We start from the raw sequence: 24,450 nt of genomic DNA, 5'->3' as shown, positions 1-24,450 counted from the left end.
AACAGTATGAAAACTGTTTCTTTTTTCACAGAAAGAAAAATGAGAAAAGAACAAACATATGGAGACTAAACAACATGCTCCTAAAAAGCCAATGGGTCAACAATGAAATCAAAAAAGAAATCAGAAAAAGCCTGTAGATAAATTAAAATGAAAACATAGTCTTAGACTATGTTTTATAACAAAGATTATAACCTCATGAGATAACCTTTTGAGTTATCAAAGATAATGATATCATAACCTTATGAGTTAAAAAACATAACCTTATGAGATGCAGCAAAAGCAGTTCTAAGAGGGAAGTTCATAGCAATATAGGCCCACCTCAAAAAAATAAGAAAAATCTCAAAAAAGCTACCTATAGCCTAAAAGAATTAGAAAAAGAAGAACAAACAAAACCCAAAGTCAGCATATGGAAGAAAATAATGAAGATCAGAGAGAAAATAGAGGTCAAAAAACAATAGAAAAGATCAATAGCTATATATAACAAACCCTCAGCAAACATTATCCTCAATGGTGAAAAATGGAAAGCATTTCCCCTAAAGTCAGGAACAAGACAAGGGTGCCCACTCTCACCACTACTATTCAACATAGTTTTGGAAGTTTTGGCCACAGCAATCAGAGCAGAAAAAGAAATAAAAGGAATCCACATTGGAAAAGAAGAAGTAAAACTCTCACTGTTTGCAGATGACATGATCCTCTACATAGAAAACCCTAAAGACTCCACCAGAAAATTACTAGAGCTAATCAATGAATATAGTAAAGTTGCAGGATATAAAATCAACACCCAGAAATCCCTTGCATTCCTATACACTAATAATGAGAAAATAGAAAGAGAAATTAAGGAAACAATTCCATTCACCATTGCAATGAAAAGAATAAAATACCTAAAGAAACTAAAGACCTATATATAGAAAACTATAAAACACTGGTGAAAGAAATCAACTGCTAACTGCTAAGTCACTTCAGTAGTGTCCGACTCTGTGCGACCCCATAGACGGCAGCCCACCAGGCTCCCCCATACCTGGGATTCTCCAGGCAAGAACACTGGAGTGGGTTGCCATTTCCTTCTCCAATGATGAAAATGAAAAGTGAAAGTGAAGTCGCTCAGTCATGTCCGACCCTCAGCGATTCCATGGACTGCAGCCTACCAGGCTCCTTCATCCATGGGATTTTCCAGGCAAGAGTACTGGAGTGGGGTGCTATTGCCTTCTCTGGAAAGAAATCAAAGAGGACACAAATAGATGGAGAAATATACCATGTTCATGGATTAGAAGAATAAATATAGTGAAAATGAGTATACTACCCAAAGCAATCTATAGATTCAATGCAATCCCTATCAAGCTACCAATGGTATTTTTCACAGAGCTAGAACAAATAATTTCACAATTTGTATGGAAATACAAAAAACCTCGAATAGCCAAAGCAATCTTGAGAAAGAAGAATGGAACTAGAGGCATCAACCTGCATGACTTCAGACTCTACTACAAAGCCACAGTCATCAAGACAGTATGGTACTGGCACAAAGACAGAAATATAGATCAATGGAACAAAATAGAAAGCCCACAGATAAACCCACGCACCTATTTACACCTTATCTTTGACAAAGGAGGCAAGAATATACAATGGAGAAAAGACAATCTCTTTAACAAGTGGTGCTGGGAAAACTGGTCAACCACTTGTAAAAGAATGAAACTAGAACACTTTCTAACACCATACACAAAAATAAACTCAAAAGGGATTAAAGATCTAAACATAAGATCAGAAACTATAAAACTCTTAGAGGAGAACATAGGCAAAACAGTCTGACATAAATCACAGCAGGATCCTCTATGACCCCCATCCCAGAATATTGGAAATAAAAGCAAAAATAGACAAATGGAATCTAATTAAAATTAAAAGCTTCTGCACAACGAAAGAAACTATAAGCAAGGTGAAAAGACAGCCTTCAGAATGGGAGAAAATGATAGCAAATGAAGCAACTGACAAACAACTAATCTCAAAAATATACAAGCAACTCCTGCAGCTCAATTCCAGAAAAATAAATGACCCAATCAAAAAATGGGCCAAAGAACTAAACAGACATTTCTCCAAAGAAGACATCCAGATAGCTAACAAACACATGAAAAGATGCTCAACATCACTCATTATCAGAGAAATGCAAATCTATACCACAATGAGGTATCATTTCACGCCAGTAAGAATGGCTGTGATCCATAAGTCTACAAGCAATAAATGCTGGAGAGGATGTGGAGAAAAGGGAACCCTCTTACACTGTTGGTGGGAATGCAAACTAGTACAGCCACTATGGAGAACAGTGTGGAGATTCCTTAGAAAACTGGAAATAGAACTGCCATATGACCCAGCAATCCCACTGCTGGGCATACACACCGAGGAAACCAGAACTGAAAGAGACACATGCACCCCAATGTTCATCGCAGCACTGTTTATAATAGCCAGGACATGGAAGCAACCTAGATGTCCATCAGCAGATGAATGGATAAGAAAGCTGTGGTACATATACACAATGGAGTATTACTCAGCCATTAAAAAGAATATATTTGAATCAGTTCTAATGAGGTGGATGAAACTGGAGCTGATTATACAGAGAGAAGTAAGCCAGAAAGAAAAACACCAATACAGTATACTAACGCATATATATGGAATTTAGAAAGATGGTAACGATAACCCTGTATGGGAGACAGCAAAAGAGACACAGATGTATAGAACAGTCTTTTGGATTCTGTGGGAGAGGGAGGAGGGGGATGATTTGGGAGAATGGCATTGAAACATGTATAATATCATATAAGAAACGAGTCACCAGTCCAGGTTCGATGCAGGATACAGGATGCTTGGTGCTGGTGCACTGGGATGACCCAGAGGGATGCTATGGGGAGAGAGGTGGGAGGGGGGTTCAGGATGGGGAACACATGTACACCTGTGGCGGATTCATGTTGATGTATGGCAAAACCAATACAATATTGTAAAGTAATTAGCCTCTAATTAAAATAAATAAATTTAAATTAAAAAAAAGAAAAGAAAAGATCAATAAGTCCAAGAGTTAATTTTTTGAAAAGGTGAACAAAATCAACAAACCTCTAGCCAGGCTCACCAAGAAGAAAAGAGAGAGGACCCAAATAAACAAAATAAGAAATGTAAGGGAAGATATTTTAACCACTGAAACCACAAAAAAAAATTTTTTTTAAACTGAGAACACAGTGAATAGTTATATGCAAGCAAGTTGGACAACCTGGAAGAAATTAACAAGTTTCTAGAAACATATAGCCAGCTAAAACTGAGTCAAGAAGAAACAGACCATTTAAACACACTGATCACTACAAGTGAAATAGAATCTGTAATTTAACAAAACTCCCCACAAACAAAATCCAAGACTGGACAGCTTTACTAAGGAATTCTACCAAACATACCAAAAAGAACTTCTACCTATCCTTCTCAAACTATTCCAAAAAATTTAAGAGGAGGAAACAGTCCCAAATTTATTCTACAAAGCCACCATAATCGTGATACCAAAACCAGACAAAGACACAACAAAAGAAAATTACAGGCCAATATCTTTAATGAATATAGATGCAAAAATCCTTAATAAAATATTAGCAAACTGAATCCAACATTACATAAAAAGGGATCATACACTATGACCAAGTTGCTTTCATTCCAGCGTCATGAGGATGGTTCAACATACATAAATCAATCAGTGTGATACACCACATTCATACAAGGAAAGATAAAACATGATTATCTCAATAGACACAGGAAATGCACTTGACAAAATTCAACATCCACTCATGATATTAAAAAAAAAAAAAAACTCTTACCAAACTGGTTATAGAGGGAACATATCTCAACATAATAAAAGTCATTTATGACAAAGCCATAGTCAACAAAATACTCAATGGTGAAAAGCTGAAAGTCTTTCCGCTAAAATTTGGAATAAGAAAGAATTCCGATTTTCCCCACTTCTATTCAATATAGTATTGGAAGTCCTAGACACAGCAATCCAACAAGAAAAACAAATAAAAGGTATCCAAATTGGAAAGAAAGATGTAAAATTGTTAGCAGATGACAAAATACTATATATAGAAAACCCTAAAGACTCCACACAAAAACAATTAGAACTAACATCTGAATTCAGTAAGGTAACAGAATGTAAGATTAATACAGAGAAATCAGTTACATTTCTTTATACTAATAATGAAATATCAGAAAGGGAATGTAAAAAAGAAAAAACAATACCTTTTAAAATCACCCCCCCCCCACACACACACACACAAAATTCTTAGGAATAAACCTGACCAAAGAGGTAAAAGACTTATATGCTGAGAACTATAAAACATTAATAAAGGAAATTAAAGGTGATTCAAAGAAATGGAAAGATATCTCATACCCTTGGATTAATTAATTAAAAATATTAATTATTGTTAAACTGCCCATATTACCCAAAGCAATCTACAGATTTAATACAATCTCTACTAAATTACTCATGACACTTTTCACCAAACTAGAACAAATAATCTTAAAATTATTTTATGGAATCATAAAAGACCCAGAATAGCCAAAGCAATACTCAAGAAAAAGAACAAAGCAAGAAGCATAACCTTCCCACGCTTCAGATAAACACTACAAAGCTACAGTAATCAGAACTGTGTGGTACTGGCACAAAAACAGACATATGGATCAATGGAACAGACTAGAAAGCCCAGAAATAAACCTACATATCTTCAGTCAATTAATCTTTAACAAAGAAGGCAAGAATATAGAATGGGAAAAAGACAGCTTCTTCTGTAAGTGGTACTGGGAAATTTGACAGTTGAATGCAAATCAATGAAGTTAGAACACACCCTCACACCACCATGCACATCAGAGTAGTCTCCACTCAGATGCAGGTTAGTGGGTTAGAGAATGGGAGTCAGGCTCTGCCACTTGGATTGACTCTTCCTTTAACAAATGATTTCTCTGTAGCAGGCAAGGCTGTTTGATAGCATTTTAACCACAGTAGAACTTCTTCCAAAATTGAAGTCAATCCATTCAAACCCTGCTGCTTCTTTATCAACTAAATTTATGTAATATTCTGAATCCTTTGCTGTCGTTTTAACAATTGATTGTGTTCACCATCTCTTATGAGTGCAGTTTGTGGCAACCCAAAACAATTGCAATAATGACATCAAAGATCACTGATCACAGATCATCATTACAAATATAATAATAATGAAAACATATGAAATATTGAGGGAATAACCCAAATGTGACAAGGAGACACAAAGTGAGCAAATGCTGCTGTTGGGAAAATAGAGCTAACAGACTTCTATGACACAGGGTTGATATAAACCTACAATAACATGAAGTTCAATAAAACAAGGTATGCCTGTTTATAACTGACAACCCAACAAAAAATGGCAGAAGACCAGCAGGCAGGCACTTGATAAAAACCTGATACCCAATTGGCAAACAAGCAGCAAAAAGGTCCCCAACATTGTTGGTTATCAGAAAATAATGAGAATACTATATCTGCACCAAAATGGCTAAAAGACTGAAAATTCCAAGTGTTAGCAGGGATGAGATGCAATTGAGGCTCTCATTCATTGCTAGGGAGAGTCCAAATTGGCACAATCACTTTGGAAAACTGACAATATCTTTTAAAACTAAAGTTCAGATCAGATCAGATCAGATCAGATCAGTTACTCAGTCATGTCCGACTCTTTGTGACCCCATGAATCGCAGCACACCAGGCCTCCCTGTCCAACACCAACTCCCGGAGTTCACTCAGACTCACGTCCATCGAGTCAGTGATGCCATCCAGCCATCTCATCCTCTGTCGTCCCCTTCTCCTCTTGCCCCCAATCCCTCCCAGCATCAGAGTCTTTTCCAATGAGTCAACTCTTTGCATGAGGTGGCCAAAGTACTGGAGTTTCAGCTTTAGCATCATTCCTTCCAAAGAAATCCCAGGGCTGATCTCCTTCAGAATGGACTGGTTGGATCTCCTTGCAGTCCAAGGGACTCTCAAGAGTCTTCTCCAACACCACAGTTCAAAAGCATCAATTCTTCGGTGCTCAGCCTTCTTCACAGTCCAACTCTCACATCCATACATGACCACAGGAAAAACCATAGCCTTGACTAGACGAACCTTTGTTGGCAAAGTAATGTCTCTGCTTTTGAATATGCTATCTAGGTTGGTCATAACTTTCCTTCCAAGGAGTAAGCGTCTTTTAATTTCATGGCTGCAGTCACCATCCGCAGTGATTTTGGAGCCCAGAAAAATAAAGTCTGACACTGTTTCCACTGTTACTCCATCTATTTCCCATGAAGTGATGGGACCGGATGCCATGATCTTAGTTTTCTGAATGTTGAGCTTTAAGCCAACGTTTTCACTCTCCACTTTCACTTTCATCAAGAGGCTTTTGAGTTCCACTTCACTTTCTGCCGTAAGGCTGGTGTCATCTGCATATCTGAGGTTATTGATATTTCTCCTGGCAGTCTTGATTCCAGCTTGTGTTTCTTCCAGTTCAGAGTTTCTCATGATGTACTCTGCATAGAAGTTAAATAAACAGGGTGACAATATATAGCCTTGATGAACTCCTTTTCCTATTTGGAACCAGTCTGTTGTTCCATGACCAGTTCTAACTGTTGTTTCCTGACCTGCATACAAATTTCTCAAGAGGCAGGTCAGGTGGCCTGGTATTCCCATCTCTTTCAGAATTTCCCACAGTTTATTGTGATCCACACAGTCAAAGGCTTTGGCATAGTCAATAAAGCAGAAATAGATGTTTTTCTGGAACTCTCTTGCTTTTTCCATGATCCAGCAGATGTTGGCAATTTGATCTCTGGTTCCTCTGCCTTTTCTAAAACCAGCTTGAAAACTAAAGTTACATATGCCCTATGGCCCACAAGAGTATTTCTTGTGAATACTCAAGAAAATGTATACAAGAAAGCTCATAATGGCTTTATTCATAATAATTCAAGAAGGGGGAAAATCCCAAATACCAGTCATCATTAGCTGAGTAAATAAATCATGCTATATTCATATAATGGAAAATTAAACATCAATGAAAAAGAATAAACTACAAGCAAAAATGTGGATGGATCTTATCAACATGGTTATTAATAAAGAAATGTTTTACTTCTTGAGATGGGTGGTGGTTACATGTACATATATATGTGAAAGTTCATCTACATTTACAAGAATGAAATTAGAATATTCCCTAACACCATACATAAGAATAGACTCAAAATGGATTAAAGACCTAAATGTAAGGCCAGACACTATAAAACTCAGAGGATAATATAGGCAGAACACTCTCTGACATAAATCACAGCAAGATCTTTTTTCACCCACCACCTAAAGTAATGAATATATAAAATAAAAATAAACAAATAAGACCCAACCAAACTTAAAAGCTTTTGCACAACAAAAGAAACCATAAATAAGACAAATGAAAATCCTCAGGATGGGAGAAAATATTTGCAAATGAAGCAAGGGATTAATCTCCAAAACATAAAAACATTGTTTAATATTAAAAAAAATCCATCAACAATCAATAATGGGTGGAAGATTTAAATAGACATTTCTCCAAAGAAAACATACAGATGGACAATAAACACATGAAAAGATGCTCAACATCATTAATTATTAGAGAAACACAAATCAAAACTATAATGAGTTACCACCTCACACTGATCAGAATGGCCATCATCAAAATATCTACAAACAATAAATGCTGGAGAGGATGTGGAGAAGAGGGAATCCTCTTACACTGTTGGTGGGAATGTGATTTGGCATAGCCACTATGAAGAATGGTATGGAGGTTCTTAATAGAGCTGCCACGTGACCCAGCGATCCCACTCCTGTGCATATACCTGAGTAAACCATAATTCCAAAAGATACATGCACCCAATGTTTATTGAAGCACTATTTCCAATAGTCAGGATATGGAAGCAAACTAAATGTCCATCAATAGAGGAATGGATAAAGAGGATGAGGCATATATATACAATGCCGTATTACTCAGCCATACAAAGGCATGAAATTGTGCCATTTGGACAGATGGCACAGATGTGGATGGACCTAGAGACTGTCATACAGAGTGAAGTGAGTCAGAAAGAAAAAAACAAATATCATATACTAACAAACATACTAACACATTCCACATATATGTGAAATCTAGAAAAATTACACAGAGGAAACTGTTTGCAAAGCAGAAAGAGACACAGACATAGAGAACAAATGTATGGACACTAAGCAGGGAAAGGGAAAGAGGAATGAATTGGGAGATTAGGGTTGACATACAGACACTGCTGATGTTATGTATAAAACAGATAACTAATGGGAGCCTACTGTATAGCACAGCGAACGCTACTCAGTGCTCTGTGGTGACCAAATGGGAAGGAAATTTTTAAAAGGGGGGGATAAATATATGCTTATGGCTGATTCACCTTGCTGCACAGCAGAAAATAATATAACGTTGTAATATAAATTTTAAGTTCAAGCTGTTTATGTAAACTTTTTGTATATTACTATATCTTATATTTTGATAAAATATGAAAAAGGAGTAATTACTACCCTTTAGAGAGCTGATTTGATCATTTAACTAAGTAATATGTATTTTGATAAGAGCAAAGTGGGATATTGCCACTTGTGGAAACATTACCAGAGCAAGAGTGGAATTACTAGCAAGCTAATTATTAGAAAAGTCTTCCTGATACTTAACTCAAATGACAACCAGAAATCAGTGGATCGGAAACTTTCAAAGGTAAAACCGACTAGAAAGTAGGCTAGGTAAATTTACAGGTTGATGAAGATTTCCTAAACCCATGGTACATCTATAAGAATCAGTGAGCTCCTTTGAGACAATGAGAAGACTATTCACTCCTGTACTCAACAAGTATTTATTGAATATTCTCTATGTGTCAGACATTGTCCTAGGGAAGATATGTTAATCTCAACACTTGATCTTTGGGGCCTGTTAATTCCCTGTTGCAGGGGACAGGGGAGATGGCCTGTGAATCATAAGGATATGTAATACCATCCCTGGCCTCTGCCCACTAGATGCCAGCACCCCTGCCCCAGTCATGACAACAACAAAAAACAATGTTTTAGACATTTCCAATTGTCCCTTGGGGGGCAAAATTGAGACCCACTGTTCAGAGGCATTGAACTAGAAAAGTGAGCAAGAAAGACAAGATCCCTGCACTTGTGAAGCTTACACTTCAGTTACACACCATAAATAAGAGAAAAATGAAACAAGATCCTTTCAGAGAAGCATAAGTGCCATGAAAGTAGTTTTAAAAGATAATGTAACAGAGTGATTGGTATATTCATGGCCAGAGAAAATGACATTTGAGCTAAGAAATGAAACATGTGAAGAATTCAGTCAGGAGGAGAACTATAGAAAAAGCATTCCAAGTAGGCGGAACCGCAGCTTCAAGGGCCCTCTGGGGACAGGGAATCAAGCAGAAGGTGCAGCCCTTAGGCAGAATATTAGAGATAGAATTAAGAGAGATGGAAATACATATATATCATAAGTCTTAATTTTCCAGAAACAGGACATCACCTTCAGAGACTATGGAAACAGGAGACAATTTTTTAAAAAAATTACATCCAAGAGATTAGCCCAGGCAAGTAGAGTTGGGGAGAATTGTGAATAGAATGGTACAGGGAAAGATGGAAATGCCCCCAGTACATCACAAGCAAGGGCTAAAGGAAGGGCTTCCCGGGTGGCTCAGTGGTAAAGAATCCTCCTGCCAATGCAGGAGATGTGAGTTCAATCCCTGGGTCAGGAAGATCTTCTGGAGGAGGAAATGGCAACCCACTCCAGTATTCTTGCCTAAAAAAATCCCATGGACAGAGGAGCCTGGCAGGCCACAGTCCATGAGGTTGCGAAGAATCAGACATGACTGAGTACACAGGGACACACACACAAAGGAAGATATGGAACTCCCAAGACTGCTTAACTGACAGTAGCAGTATCAGGAAAATGAAGGGTAAGGGGTAGGACCCAGTGGGGAGGGAACCACATCAATGGAGACATGTTTCATTGGCCAGGCACTGGGCTAAGCAATGGGTATCCAAATTTCCACCCCACCTAAGGCAGTAAAGGGCTTCCCAGCTGGCACTAGTGTAGTGGTAAAGAATCCATCTGCCAACGCAGGAGACAGAAGAGACACAGGTTTGATCCCTGGGTGGGGAAGATCCCCTGGAGGAGGGCATGGCAACCCACTCCAGTATTCTTGTCTGGAGAGTCCCATGGACAGAGGAAACTGGCAGGCTCCAGCCCAGAGAGTCACAAAGAGTCAGACATGACTGTAGCAACTGAGCACACACGCAAGGCAGTAAAGAACTCAGGCTGCAGATGGCTCCTGAGTATTCCATGGTGGTAACTCCAAGAGCAATAATAAAAGCCAAGTTTGGGACTTTCCTGGTGGTCCAGTGGTTAAGAGTTCGCCATTCAGTGCAGGGAATGTGGGTTTGATCCCTGGTCAGGGAACTAAGATAGCACACGCCATGGGGCAACTAAGCCCATGGGCCACAAGTACAGAAGCCCAAGAGCCACAAGGAAGGATCTCACATACCTCAACTGAGACCCAATGCAGCCAAAAAAGAGAAAACAAGTTTAAGGGCTCTCAAGCATGGGTGCCAGAAGTCCTTAATACAAAACCAAAATTTATAGGGCAGGGCATGATTTTAAATAAGGGATGAAAGCCAAATAGTAAGAAGAGAACAGGATCAAAACAGAAGCATGTAAGGATAATATGGAAGCTGTGAAGAGCCACAGTTACTATGCACGGAGGTACCTTACTGGCCCAAAGGCAGGGAAGAAGTTCAGCCAATACACCGAAGAAAGCTCTCCAGGTTGCTCAGAGCTGTTACGATTACTGTTGCTCATATTATATCTGCAAGTAGATATTTGCAATATCACTCCTATTTTAGAGAATAGGATTGTTAAGGGCACTGGGCAAAGACATAAAAGAAAAGTTACAGTCTCTGTTTTACTATCTATGCATACAGTCTAGAGGAAAAGAGCCAAAAACTTGATGTGAGCTGTGCTATGAGGGTATGCCCAAGGTGTGACACAAGAATAAGGAAAGCGTGCATTATTTTTCCCTGGGGCATTAAGAATGGCTTCCCAGAGGAGGTGACCTAGCTGTTGCTTGGGGCACCCATACCGGCCAGGGAGATAGCGAAAGGTGTATGGAATAGGACATCAGAGACAGAGCAGCCGCGTATGTGTGGACACCCATGTCTCTGACTTACAGGTCTGCTAAGGATGGGTCAAAAGCTCTCTCCAACAGGTTTGGAGAGTGGAATGATAGAACATGAGTTTAATTTTAGAGGGTTGTGATGGTTTTATTTTACTTTTACCTTTTTTAAAATTGAGAGGTAGCACAAACATTAAAGTGTGCCTAAGATATAAACATAATATAATGAATAATTATAAATTCCTGTATAACCACCACCAGATCAGAACATAGAGTCTTCAGGACTTCCCTGGTTGCACAGTGGGATAAGAGTTCACCTGCCAATGCAGGGGACACAGGTCTGATCCCAGATCCTGGAAGATCCTGCATGATGAGGAGCAACCAAGCTGATGCACCACAGCTACTGAAGCTTGCAAGCTCTAGGGCCCGTGAGCCACAGCTGAGACCCTGTGCCACAACTCCTGAAGCCCATGCGCCCTAGTACCAGCAAGTCACAGCTACTGAGCCGGTGTTCTGCAACGACTGACGCCTGTGCTCTGCAACAAGAGAAGCCACCACAGTGGGAAGCCCACATACCGAAACTAGAGAATAGCCCCCACCCTGCACAGCTAGAGAAAGCCCACAAGCAGCAAAGAAGACCCAGTGCAGCCAAAAATGAAAAAATAAAATGAATTTAAAATAAATGTATTTGACAGTGTATGCAAGTCAAAAAATAAAATAAATTAAGGAAATAGAGCCTTCATTCTAGTTCTCCTTCACTGTGACAAAATTGAATAGAAAGTACACAAGGAGTGATTAAGCTATAGACCAGACTACTAAATACCTAAGGAATCAAATGTGTGATCTACACTTCTGATGCTATGCTGCCTTTGTGGTCATTTTTAAATTACACTGTTCTATTTTCTTTTACTTTCATATGAATTGTATCAGTTTGTACACTTACAAAGGGTCTGTCTCCAAATAAAAAGGGGCTAGGAAAGAAACTACCAGAGGAAGAACATCAGGTGTTATTTTGCTTTGTTGGTTTGGTTTTTGTGAGGTAATGGAAATATACACATATGTACATTATGTATATTTATGTACACATATATATGTCATTTTTATATACGTAAAAGTCTCTCTCCACCCCCCGTTCCTGGCACAGAGTTTCTGATCCTTGTAATTTCCCAGTGATAAAGGCATCTTTTGCTTTAGTATTTAGTCTTTGATCCCCATCCCTGACACAGGGCTCCTAAAACCTTTGTAAATTCCTTAGTAAGAAGAGCACCAGGACCATCCTTTATTTTATTAAAATGACTCTGGGGACTTCCCTGGTGGTCCAGTGGTTAAGAATCCACCTGCCAATGCAGGGGACACAGATCAATCCCTACTCGGGTAAGATCTCACATTCTGCAGGACAACTAAGACCATGCACAGCAACTCCCGAGGCCCACAGACTCTAGAGCCCATGCTCTGCAACAAGAGAAGGCACTGCAATGAGAAGCCTCGCACTGCAACTAGAGAGCAGCCTCCACTCTCCACAACTAGAGAAAAGCCTGCAGGTAGCAATGAAGACCCAGTGCAGCCAAAAAGTAAATTAAATAATATTTTTAAAAAAATTTTAAAAGGTGACTCAAGGTGGACTCAGGTGGCAGGGGCTGGGCAAAAAAAAAAAAGGCCAAGCCATGATTAAAAACTTGAAATTTTCAGCCACATTCCCCATCTTTCAGAGGAGGGACAGAGAATGAAAATAGAGTTAATAGGAGCTAATAGTTAATAACTGATCACATCTAAGTGAAGAAGCCCTCACAAAATCCCAATAGAATGAGTTTAGTGGAGCTTCCAGCTTGGTGAACCCCAACTCCAAGGAAACAGAAGCTCCCTTTCAGACCTTTCCCTGTGTATCTCTTCATCTGGCTGTTAATCTGTACCTTTTTTCACATTATTTAATAAACTTGGAAATGTGTTTCCTTGAGTTCTATGAACTGCTCTAGCAAATTAATTGAACCAGAGGACGAGGTCACTGGAACCTCCGATCTACAATGTGGGCTTGAGACTGGTGTCTCAAATATCAGGGGGAGGCAATCTTATGGGAACAGAGCCCTTAACCTGTGAGCTCTAACTCTGTCTCTGGGCAGATAGTGTCAGAACTGAGCCAAATTGTAGGACACCCAGCTGGTGTCACAGAAGATTCATTGGTGTGGGGAAAAAATCGCATACACATTCAGTGACCAGAGGTACCAGAAGGAAAGTGTTCTGTATAAGTAGTAAAAGAGACACTTGGGAAAGAAAAACACAGCAGAGGAAAGCTGGGTGGTATTCCAACATAGATTTTTAAATGGCAGGATAATGAACTAAGAGCAGAGAACCAACAGAAAAGGAGCAGCTGAAGAAAGATCAGAGATATCATGGACTGGGCATGTCCTGGATGGCCTCCCAGAAGAAGCCATGATGTCCAGAGCACAAGGACTGACCAAGGACAGGAGGAGAGCTCCCTAACACGGAGCAGAGGCGAGTGTGGTTGCTTAAGGGAGATAAGGTGAGGTCAGCTGACATTAAGGGATTGTTGATGGGGTTGGCAAAATCCCTAACCGGGATCTCCATTTCCTTGGAGAAGGAGAGTGTAGGCCAACAGAGGCTGTGATGATGGAATAGGATCTTGAAGAGACAGTGAAGGTTTGGAATCACCCCTTTGGAGAATGGGGAAAGCTGTAGATCAGAAACAAGGATTCCCAGGACACCTGTGGACCCAGCTGAAATTGAAGACTCTCAGTCTGTAGTTGCTCTTTCTTGTTGAATATTCTTCTGCAGCCCTCAACAGCCCAGTGTGGGGGAAAGGAAGATATTTCAGGGTGAGGCAGGGCTGGACAGGGAGGCAGATAGGGTGAGGGTGCCGTGGGAGTGATACAGCAAAAAGGTGAATGGGCGTGTAACTGATGCAGAAAGACCTGGTCCCTGTCCCTGAGGGCCATGCGTGCCAAAGAGAGAGACAATAAATGCCAGTGTGGAAAGGTAACAACAGAAGTTCTCACATGCTTAGTGAGAGGTAGAGGTGGCCGCGACAAGTGGCAGGGGAGAGGCCGCAGCAGGTTCCGGTGGCCAGAGGAGGCCCCCGGGGTTGCTGCCGCCCCCGCTGTTAGCACTCAGCAACTTAGAGGCCCCTTTTCCGGTGGTTAAGAAAGAACGGGGTAAAACAACTCTGCAAAGGGAGGACAGAGCTGCTGCCTGCAGAACCATGCAGTGTCCACGTCAGCCCAGCTTCCTCTGATGTGGACGTGCTGATCTGAGGAAGGGGAGGTGGGAGGAAGGGGAGGTGGGAGGAAGGGTGTGGCCTGAGCCCAGGGAGAGGGGGCAGGAGAGAGAGCATAGAACTTTCAGAAAAGTCTAACTTCCCTAGCCAGCAAAGGATGTTGAGGTTTTCTCAGTTCTGGGTTATGACACCAGGCTTGGGGTGAGGCAACAGAAAGGGTTCCTGATGTGGACTGAGTGGAAAAAGCTCAGTGAGTTCCCCAAAGTGCTGGGGCAGGTCTGGCTCTAGTCAAGGCAAAATTATAAAGTACATACAATATCCTCCAGTTCCACAGCCCACTTTATCACCTCTCTTCTTCTCAGCCTAACCCCACCCTTGGGAGCTTCCTACTGACTGCTCCTCTAAGATAAAGCAACTTCTCCTCCCCAACCCACCCCCATCCCCCCACCCCACCCCATGTCAAATTTACCTAGCTTAGGTCCCACTCTTTGTATCAGTTAACTGAATCATCCAATTTGTAATACTGTATTTCTCCAAGATAAATGTGTGTTTGCTTCTCACGTTTCCTTATTCAAATCTGTGTTTTCCCTTCTTCTATTTTGGCTCTTCCTCTGCTTATCTTGTCCTTCTACCTTACTCCTCTCTCCTGAACTCTTCTTCTTCTTCTTATTTATTTATTTATTTGGGGCTGTGCTGGGTCTTTGTTCCTATGCTCAGGCTTTCTCTAGCTGTGTTGATTGTGGGCCACTCTCTAGTTGTGGTATCCAGGCTTCTCATTGCAGTGGCTTCTCCTATTGCAGATCATGGGCTCTAGGTGCTCGGGCTTCAGTAGTTGTGGCACAGGACCTTGGTTGCTCTGTGTCATGTGGGATCTTCCCGGACCAGGAATTGAACTTGTGTCTCTTGCATTGCAAGGCAAACTCTTAACCACAGGACCACCAGAGAAGTCTCATCCTGAAGTCTTGCTTATCCTTCAAGGCCACTTCCCCAGTGTCCCTACCTAGAAGGAATTTCCATCTTCTTTGCACCCTTTGTGCTTGAGATTAATCTGCCTGTCAGTGACACGTAGCATTTTCTGTCCTCCCTTAGAGTTGATATTATACAGGCCTATTTTCCTCTGTCTGAAAGATTCTTAATGTTTCATCTTTGTTTCCTCTACAAAATCTTACATAGTTCTTGGAACATAGGAAGGGTCTAATGAAATGTTCAGTTGATTAAATAATTAATTAAATTCAGTTCCCAGAAATGACTCTTTGTAGGAATATCGTGCAGAATACTAGGGAAGCCACAGATATGTGGTTCCCCTGTCTTTGACTTTCACCTTTCAGGCGTCACAGCCCTGCGCTTTCATTTCCCATTTGCAGGTCTGAGAACACAAAGCTGGTGACCCTGAAGCTACTTGCAACTCTCACACACTACTTGGTTCAGCCACTTGGTTCAGTTTGGCAGCATCTGCTAAATGTATATATACATACAGGGATTCTACCCCCAGAGATACACCCAACAGGTATGCACAAAAAAGCCTCATAGGGGACTTCCCTGGCTGTCCAATGGTTTAGATTTTGTACTTCCACTGCAGAAGGTACAAGTTTGATCCCTGGTCAAGAACTAAGATCCTGAGTTCCACACAGCACAGCCAAAGGAAGAAGAAAGAAAAATGGCTCATAGCAGTGTGATTATAATAGGGAAAAAACTTTGGGAACAACCCAAAGGTTCATCAATAGTAGAATACATGCATAAAGTATTGTACAGTCATACAGTAGAATACAGCCATAAAAACAACCAGCTGCAAGTGAAAACAGAGATAAATCTCATCAGATGTTGAGCAAAAGAAGCCAAATGCAAGAGTACATAATTATGATTCCATTTATATACAGGCAAAACTAACCTATGATGTTAGAAGTCATAAGAGTAGTTATATTTGTGGAAGACAGAGGAGATAACAAAGGGAGAGAGCATGTGGTAGATACATGGGTGTATTCACTTAACAATAACTCATTACCATGTATGTTTATAGTTTTGTGCACATCTCTGCACACATCTCATGAAGACAATGGTCCAGCTACCTCTGGAGATATTTCTACACAACTGGTTCCCTCTGGTAGTGCTGCAGCCCTGAGTTTCCTGAGTCCTCATCTCTCGCCTATACACAGGAACTTCATTGTTCATGCTTTGTTTAAGGGGAAGTACAAAGAGGAAAAGATGGACAAAAACGAATCCAGTCTTCTTAGAACTTACCTGGATCCCAGCCAAAGCATTTGCAATCAGTGACTCCCACCTGAGAAGTGAAAGTTTCAACACAAACTTCAGGAACAGTCTGCAGCCTTCAGAGCTGTCTGTAAGATGCTGTCCCTGCCCTTATTTATTTATTTTTTTGTCCAGCACATCTCACCCCAAACCTTGCAGCTCCTGGGCATTGACAGTCTCTGGTGTGTCCTTTGGAGTTTCCTCCGAATGCATAGCCAAAATCTGAATTTAGGGTTCAAAGCGAACTTTAGGGCTCAAGTCCACTCTTATGAGCAGTGATTTGAAGTTCCTTGCTCCCCAACACAACTGACCCAAAAAATCATCCCAATCTTCCTCTAAGATGTCTGAAAATAATTCATTTATTTTCTCAACTAACATGTTTTGAGCACTTGCTGTGTTAGGCTCTTTGTTGTGCGCTAACCACAGCTGTAACCGTATGTTAATTGATGTAAATGGTGTAGGCCCTGTGAACGAACGAGTTGTGTGCTTATTCACATCTGAATCCTCAGTTTCTAGCCCAGCACCTGGTGCAGAGCTGCTCAAAGCATATCCAGGGAAGGAATGGGAATAGAGAGGGAGATGCTATTGTGAAAGCAGACTATTTTACAATACAGCATAATCACGTGCTTCAATGTCTTGAATACATGTTGCCTTAAGTTAAAAATGTTGACATCTATATATGTATACTTATAACTGATTCAAGCTGTTGTACAACAGAAACTAACACATTGTAAAGAAACTATCCTCCAATTGAAAAAATAAAAGCAAAAAGAGAAGCAAGTGACACAAACTGCTAAAACATTTTCCAAAAATATTTAACATGGTAGCCATCTAGAAGGCATATAAAATCGATAAATTGTCATAAACTTTATGAGAATAAAAACACAAATTTACAGAGCATACCTGCATATGAAATTACATACACAGGACTCTATGAGAAATAAATGTGTTAGTCATTTTTTGAATAACAAATGCCTGTGCACTGCTCATCTGTGTGTTTTTTCAGTGAAAACTCAAAATAAGCTTTACTAAATACTTGCGCTTTTTTTCATTTTTAAAAAAATTATTTTTTTTCATTGAAGAATAATTGATTTACAACATTGTGTTGGTTTCTACCATACATTAATGTGAATCAGCCACAGGTATGCATATGTCCTCTCCCTTTGGAACCTCCCTCCCACCTCCTACCCCATTCCACCCCTCTAGATTGTCACAGAGCACCAGAAAACCCCTGAGTCAACAGAAAATCCCCACTGACTATCTATTGAGATTAAATCTACTCATGAAGATGCTCTGAAGATTATTGAAATGACACCAAAGATGGTGCAACCTGAGAAGCCATGTATAAGACAGTAGCAGCTGACTTGGATAGAATTGACTTCAAATTTGAAAAAAAGTTCTGCTCTAAGATGCTGTTAATTGTATAATATACTCCAGAAAAACCACTCATGACAGAAAGAGTTAATGCATTCTGAAAACTTTGATACTGTCTTATTTTAAGAAAACATAAAAGTTCTTTTAAGACTGTGCAATATCAATCTATCCATCTAATTCAAAGATCTTTATGTCAAAAATATTTTCATATACCAATAGTAAAAGAAAAAATGTTGAAGTCTCCCTAAGATCTTGGTTATGACAACGAGAAACCCTGAGAAAAGGGTCACACTTAAAACTTTATCATCTTATCTCAACATGCTCTAACTCACTTTCTATTCCATTAATGAGAGTTCAACAAAGGATTACCAAATAATCTCTCTCTTCTTCACTCTGACTACGAAACTAAGTGAAATACATGCCCTGCTTCCAAAGAGCTGAATAACATGAACTTGCAGTTTGGAGTTCTTGTAATAACTCAACATTTCTCTAAGCACTTTATATACTGTCTCTCATCTAATCCTCACACATCTCCTCGGAAGCAGGCACCAGTGTTAATTTCATGTTTTGAATGAAAAATTGAGAAACAAGAGGTTGGTTAACTTCCTCAAGGCCACAGAGATGATACATGCTTTAAAATTAAAAAAAAGAAAGAAAAAATATCATAAAATAACACATTTTTTAAACTATGAGAGAATAATGAAAGTTTGGATACTAAATAAACTATTTGGTTTTAATTAAGAAAAAATAAATAAATAAATAAAAATAAATAAATAAAATTTACCAAGTAATACCATATTTTAAAGTTAAAGAAAAATTAATTAAATTTTAAAAATAAATAAATAAAATAAAATTTAAAACAGTTTTCCCAATGAAACTCTGGTAGGCCAACAAACTCACTTTATTCTATGGATTATTTAAAGCATTCACTCATTCAATAAATATTTATTGAGGATATACTTGTGCCAGATATGGCTCAAGATGCTGGAGATACAGGACTGAACAAAACAAAAGCCCTGCCTTCATGGATCTTACACTCTAATAAGGTGAAGTGGAAACTGGGAGACAGAAAATACAACAAAAATAAACATGTAGTATGTAAAATGGAGACAAGCATACAGAGAAAAATAAGCCAAGAGGGAGACAAGGAGTTGCAAGATGGAGGGGCTGTTTTTAGTGGAAAAGATATCATTGCAGAGGTAGTGCCTGAGCAGAATAAGGAATCAAACCTCACAGAAAATGAGGAGGAAGCAGCATTCCACATAGAAAACTGTGCAAAGCCCCAGTGAAACAAGTGTGGGGGCCATCAGGTCAGCAAGACTGAAATGCAGTGAGAGGGGCAGAGAAGAAGAGGCAATGGTCAGGGAGGCTGGATCCCACGCACCATTGTGAAATGTATGGCTTTTACTCTCTGAGAAGTGAGAGAGCTTTGGAAGACTTTTGCAAAGCATAATAGGAACTTCTTACACATATGTGATGCATACTGAATTCTTCAGTAAACTAAGTTTTAGAAAAAAAGGTTTCACTCTCATTGTGTCTCCAGATTGGATGCACTGAAAAAGACATGCTATCACTTTTGTGGTATTCCTGCCAAAAAGGCATGACCTGAATCTTATGACCAAACATCAGACAAACTCAGATTGTAGAACTCTCTAGAAAACAACTGACTTGTACTCCAAAAATGTTGATGTTATAAAATATGCAGAAAGTTTAGGGAATGACTGTAAAGATGACCAAAAAGACACAGCAACTGGAACTTCCCTGGTCCAGTGGTTAAGAATCTGCCTTGCAATGCAGGTGACGCAGGTGTGATCCTTGGTTGAGGAGCTAAGATACCACATACCTTGGAGCAACTAAGCCTGCATGTCTCAGGTGCTGAGCCCTGAGAGACACAATTGCTAGTAGAAAGTTTAGTTCATGCGCTGCAATGAAAGATCCGCATGAAGTGAAGAAGATCCTTTGCACCACAAGTAAGACCCAATACAGCCAAATAAATAAATAATTTAAAAAACAGACATAATAACTGAATGCAATACATGATCCTGGTTGGATTCTGGATGGGAAAAAAGATGTTATATAGCACACCTGGGGCTTCCCAGGTGGTTCTAATAGTAAAGAACCCGCCTGCCAATACAGGAGACTAGGAGATGTGGGTTCGATCCCTAGGTTGGGAAGATCCCCTGAAGGAGGGCATGGCAACCCACTCCAGTATTCTTGCCTGGAGAATCTCATGGACAGAAGAGCCCAGTGGTCTATGTCACACAGAGTAGGACACAACTTAAGTGACTTAGCAAGCATGCACACAGCACTGGGGGAACATTTGGTAATATTTAAATATGTATTATATATTTGATTGCATTGATGTTAAATTTACTAAATTTTATAACTGTGCTGATATCATGATATGGGGACATTCTTGTTTTTCGAAGATGTGTGCTAAAATAGTTAAGAGTAAAAAGGGGTGATGTCTGCAATTTACCCTTGAATATTCCGCAAAAATAATTATTATTATACAGCTATTCACACATGCATATATTTGGAGAGAAAGAGAAATAAAGCAAATGTGATAAAATGTTAACAGCTGGTGAATCTAGATGAAGGAAATACAAGAATTCTTTGTACTATTCTTGCAACTTCCCTGAAATGTCAAAATTATTTTAAACTAAGAAGTTTAAAAATTGAAACAAATAACTATAGCAGTTTCAGTCAACTTACACAAGGCCAGCCCCACAGACACAGTGTATAGCAAGATGAGAGAAAAGTTCCATAAGGCCGAAGTCCATCCCTTCCAGTGCTCAAAGAATCTCTACCTGGCTTCCCCCTGCAATGGATTTGGCATGGCCATGCCCAGAGACAGTGCCACAAGGATGGAGGGAGCAACACATAGGCTCATGATCTCAGAGTCATCCTCGACCTTCTGTTCCTGCACCCCCAAAGCCAGGCATCAAACCCTGTGGGCCCTACCTTGGCTTTCAAGTTTCTAATCTAGCTTTCTTACCTGGGATCCTGTATCTTTGGATCCCCCTAGCCCACACACATGTGCCCCAGGCTCCAGACTTCTCTGTCTGCTCCCTGTTCCTCATCACACCCTGCCCTACTCCACCTGTACTCATACAAATGCCGGGGCCTAGAATGTATCTTCTTGAAGGATATCTGAGTGCCAGGGGCTCAGTGATTGAACTGGGTACCCAGGGACAGCTTGTAACAAGCCCTAAACAAACACTTCCCTGTACCTCAGTTTCCTCCCTTTGCAACCAAGCGTGTCTTCCTCTCATTCCACCTCCATTCACCATGCCCCGCAAAGAGTTACTGATTTAAAATGCAGGCTCCAAGTTTCAGAGCATCCTAGACAAGGTTGGAGAGAAAGGGGGAGCACCCCTCACTGAGATTCCCTGCCTCCTCATTTGTTGGCTCAGGGCCCAGCTGAGAGTTTTCAGTTTGCTATAGAACTTACTAGTATGTCTCCTTCTTTTCCCTTCCCCGCCCCCTGCCCCCAGCCAAAGTGAAAGTGTAGGTCACTCAGTCATGTTCAACTCTTGGTGATCCCATGGACTTCTGCCTGCCAGGCTCCTCTGTGCATAAAACTCTGCAGGTAAGAATACTGGAGTAGGTAGCCATTCTCTTCTCTTGAGGATCTTCCCAACCCAGAAATCAAACCCCAGTCTCCCTCACTGTGGGCAGATTCTTTACCAACTGAGCCACTAGGGAAGCCCCCAGCCAACATTTCCCTAATAATTCTCAGGCTCCCTTGGCCTCTGGGCTGCTGACAAAGTTGATGGAGGGACCAGCCCTTGCAAGTAAAGCCTCTGTTCGGGCCTTCATCTCAAGCCTCCTATCCCCCTCCCCCAACTCCACACCGCCTATTGCTTGCCAGGGCTCAACTTTCCTGCCTCAGCGAATAATCTGTCAGTCTCTGAGCTCCAGAACCACCCGACTTCCTTTGAGAAACCCAAGTTCATAGCTGCTTCTTCTCTCTTTTGGCAACTGCACCAAACGAGAGGATATTTCATTCTTACAGCCAGCAGGGAGGACACTTTCTCCCCCCTAGACAGAAAGGAAAACTGAAGCCGGTGGGAAGGACTCACCTTGCCGAGGTGGCCTGGATTGCTGATGGCATGGCCAGATGCACACTTCTCAAGGACCTCCCAACCCACTGCCAGCCTTTGCTGTCTGACCCAGCCTGCCCAGAGCTGCAGGGAGCTGCTCCGAGTCACAGGTCCAGGTGACCATGTAAGCAGCACAATCCAGAGGCTCACATCCTGATTTCCCTGAAGGCCACAGCGCCTGGTCCATGCCAGCCCACCCCTACCAGGCTGGGCCTCCTTACCTTGGCCCTGATGTCCCTTGATGAGCAGGAGGAGTGTAAGGGCGAGCACTTGCCCCAGCATGCCCACAGAACAGATGTAAGATGCTGACAGAGGGATCAAGCCAGCTCCTCTCCCACCAGATACTCTGCCTTGCACAAACTCAGCAGCCACCCATCAGCAGAAGGGTGACAGGGAGCAGAACTCTGTTGGGCTTCAGCCACAGTTTCCTCAGCTTGAGGATGTTCTCATCAGCTGAACGCTAGCAGGGTTGTTGAGGAAGCCCCAGTCCCTGGACCTGGTCTGATAGTTCCCACAAGCTAAACTTGCGAAGTTCGCCTCAAGTGGGCGGATGCTCAGAATACAGTGACTCACAAAACCAACTTATAAATCTTGTCCTGAGCTCTGCCTCAGCCCAGCTGCTTTGTTTAAAGGACAGATGCCCAAGAAAGTTTTCAATTTTCTGCACCCTACTGGCAATATAGAGAAAACTATATGGGGACCAAACAGCCATTATGTAAGCCTGTCCAATCCCAACAGACATTGTGAAGGTGAAGGAGAGAGGGTTTGGGAAGGATGTAGATTGAAAAGTGGATCACTAGACAAATAGGTGAAATGCTGAAGGAGACAAGTAAAGGCACTAGAAAAATTTAACAGGCCTGGGGATTTTCTGAAGGTTGATACCAAAGTTTTAACCTTAAACACATCCAAATTAAAATGTTTCCATAATAATATTCTTTTGCCTAGTTTCTGATCTGTACTTTTAAATTCCTTCCCTTACTCTTTTTCTACTTTCCCATAATAGTTCTTTCTTCTCAGCTTCTCTCACCCAGACAGCATGTAGACCCATTTTTGCTGCCCCCCAACACACACTTTGATCCCACCCTCCAGAAAGGCCAGACGGCATTTGACTCTTCACACCGCCATGGAGGGGTAGAGGCATCCCACTTTCCCCAGAACTCAATAGCTTTGAGGCCGCACCCAGAGTTCTATGCCCTTCTTTTTCTTTTGCTTTCCCCTCAGCAGAAAATACTTTCAGTTCCCTTCAGTTCAGCCCTTCTCCTTTTTCATCTGTTGATCCATTTCCAGTCACTGTGTCTGAAGTTGGGCTGAGGGGAGACAGAATGCAAGACTTGCCTGCCAAAAAAAAAAGGCAGCAATGATTTTCTGGGTCGAACACTGGATTTGCAGTCAAGAATGTAGGATTCCCAGGTGTCACTAGTGGTAAGATTCCGCCTGCCAATGCAGGAGAACTAAGAGACACAAGTTTGATTCATGGGTAGGGAAGATCCCCTGGAGGAGGTCAATATTCTTCCCTGGAGAATCCCATGGACAGAGGAGCCTGGCAGGCTACAGTCCATAGGGTCACACAGAGTTGGACACGACTGAAGCGACTTGGCACACACACGCATGTAGACTTGAGCTCCAGTTCAGCAACTCACAGCCTGCGCGATCCTGACCAAATTATTTCCTGAGCCTGTGGGGCCAACAGCACTTGGATCCCATCCCTCACAAGGTAGTTTTCAGAATCAAATTAGATGTATAATCTCCATTAATTGAAGTAAAGAAAAACAAGCAGGTTAACAAGTTATTTTAATATGTATATGCATATTATACAAACAAATGTATTTTTAAAAAAGAATCAAATTAAAAACTGTACCTGAGAGTATTAATATTAAAAAATATGAACAATAAAGTTTTGTTTATTTTTTTAATGCAGACCCTACACAGATTTTTCCCATTGATCTAACGGTTATCATCTCTTCTTTCTTTTTTCCCCTCCCAAGAGGCAGCCCTTTAGCCCTGGGAAGTTTCCTCAGAGTTGATCTGGCCATGCCCCTGACCTTGAGATGGTGCTCAAGGCAAGATACAGTAGGAAGGATAAATTTTCTCCCATGAAAGATGGAATAGTCCCAGTTCTGAGACTAATTGTAAATTTGGGATCCCTAAGACTACCTTCAATTTTGGTAATTTACTAGAAGGCAATTTAACAGAAATCATTACCGTGTTAAATATATATGCTCTGGGACTTCCCTGGTGGTTCAGTAGTTGGGAGTCTGCCTGCTAATGCAGGGGACACAGATTCAGTCT

The 24,450-nt window shown here is 40.9% G+C and overlaps 1 protein-coding gene across 3 annotated transcripts in view; it reads right to left on the bottom strand.

Annotated features, from left to right (window-relative positions):
* CD244 (CD244 molecule) overlaps positions 1-22,720 on the bottom strand; it is a 37,298-nt gene extending 14,578 nt beyond the window's left edge. The window contains exon 1 of one of the 3 annotated variants that reach the window (XM_025287513.3): positions 22,383-22,720. In XM_025287513.3, coding sequence (XP_025143298.3) covers positions 22,383-22,443 — 61 coding nt within the window. In that variant the 5' untranslated portion in view covers positions 22,444-22,720. The remainder of the gene's footprint in view (positions 1-22,382) is intronic. The other 2 variants (XM_025287511.3, XM_006060304.4) reach the window with 2 other exon arrangements.
* Positions 22,721-24,450: the final 1,730 nt, after the last annotated feature.

This window comes from Bubalus bubalis, chromosome 6 (genome assembly GCF_019923935.1).
Source record: "Bubalus bubalis isolate 160015118507 breed Murrah chromosome 6, NDDB_SH_1, whole genome shotgun sequence".
Classification (NCBI taxonomy): domain Eukaryota; kingdom Metazoa; phylum Chordata; class Mammalia; order Artiodactyla; family Bovidae; genus Bubalus; species Bubalus bubalis.
Note: the sequence above shows the minus strand (reverse complement) of the source record. Positions and strands in the feature narration are given on the sequence as shown.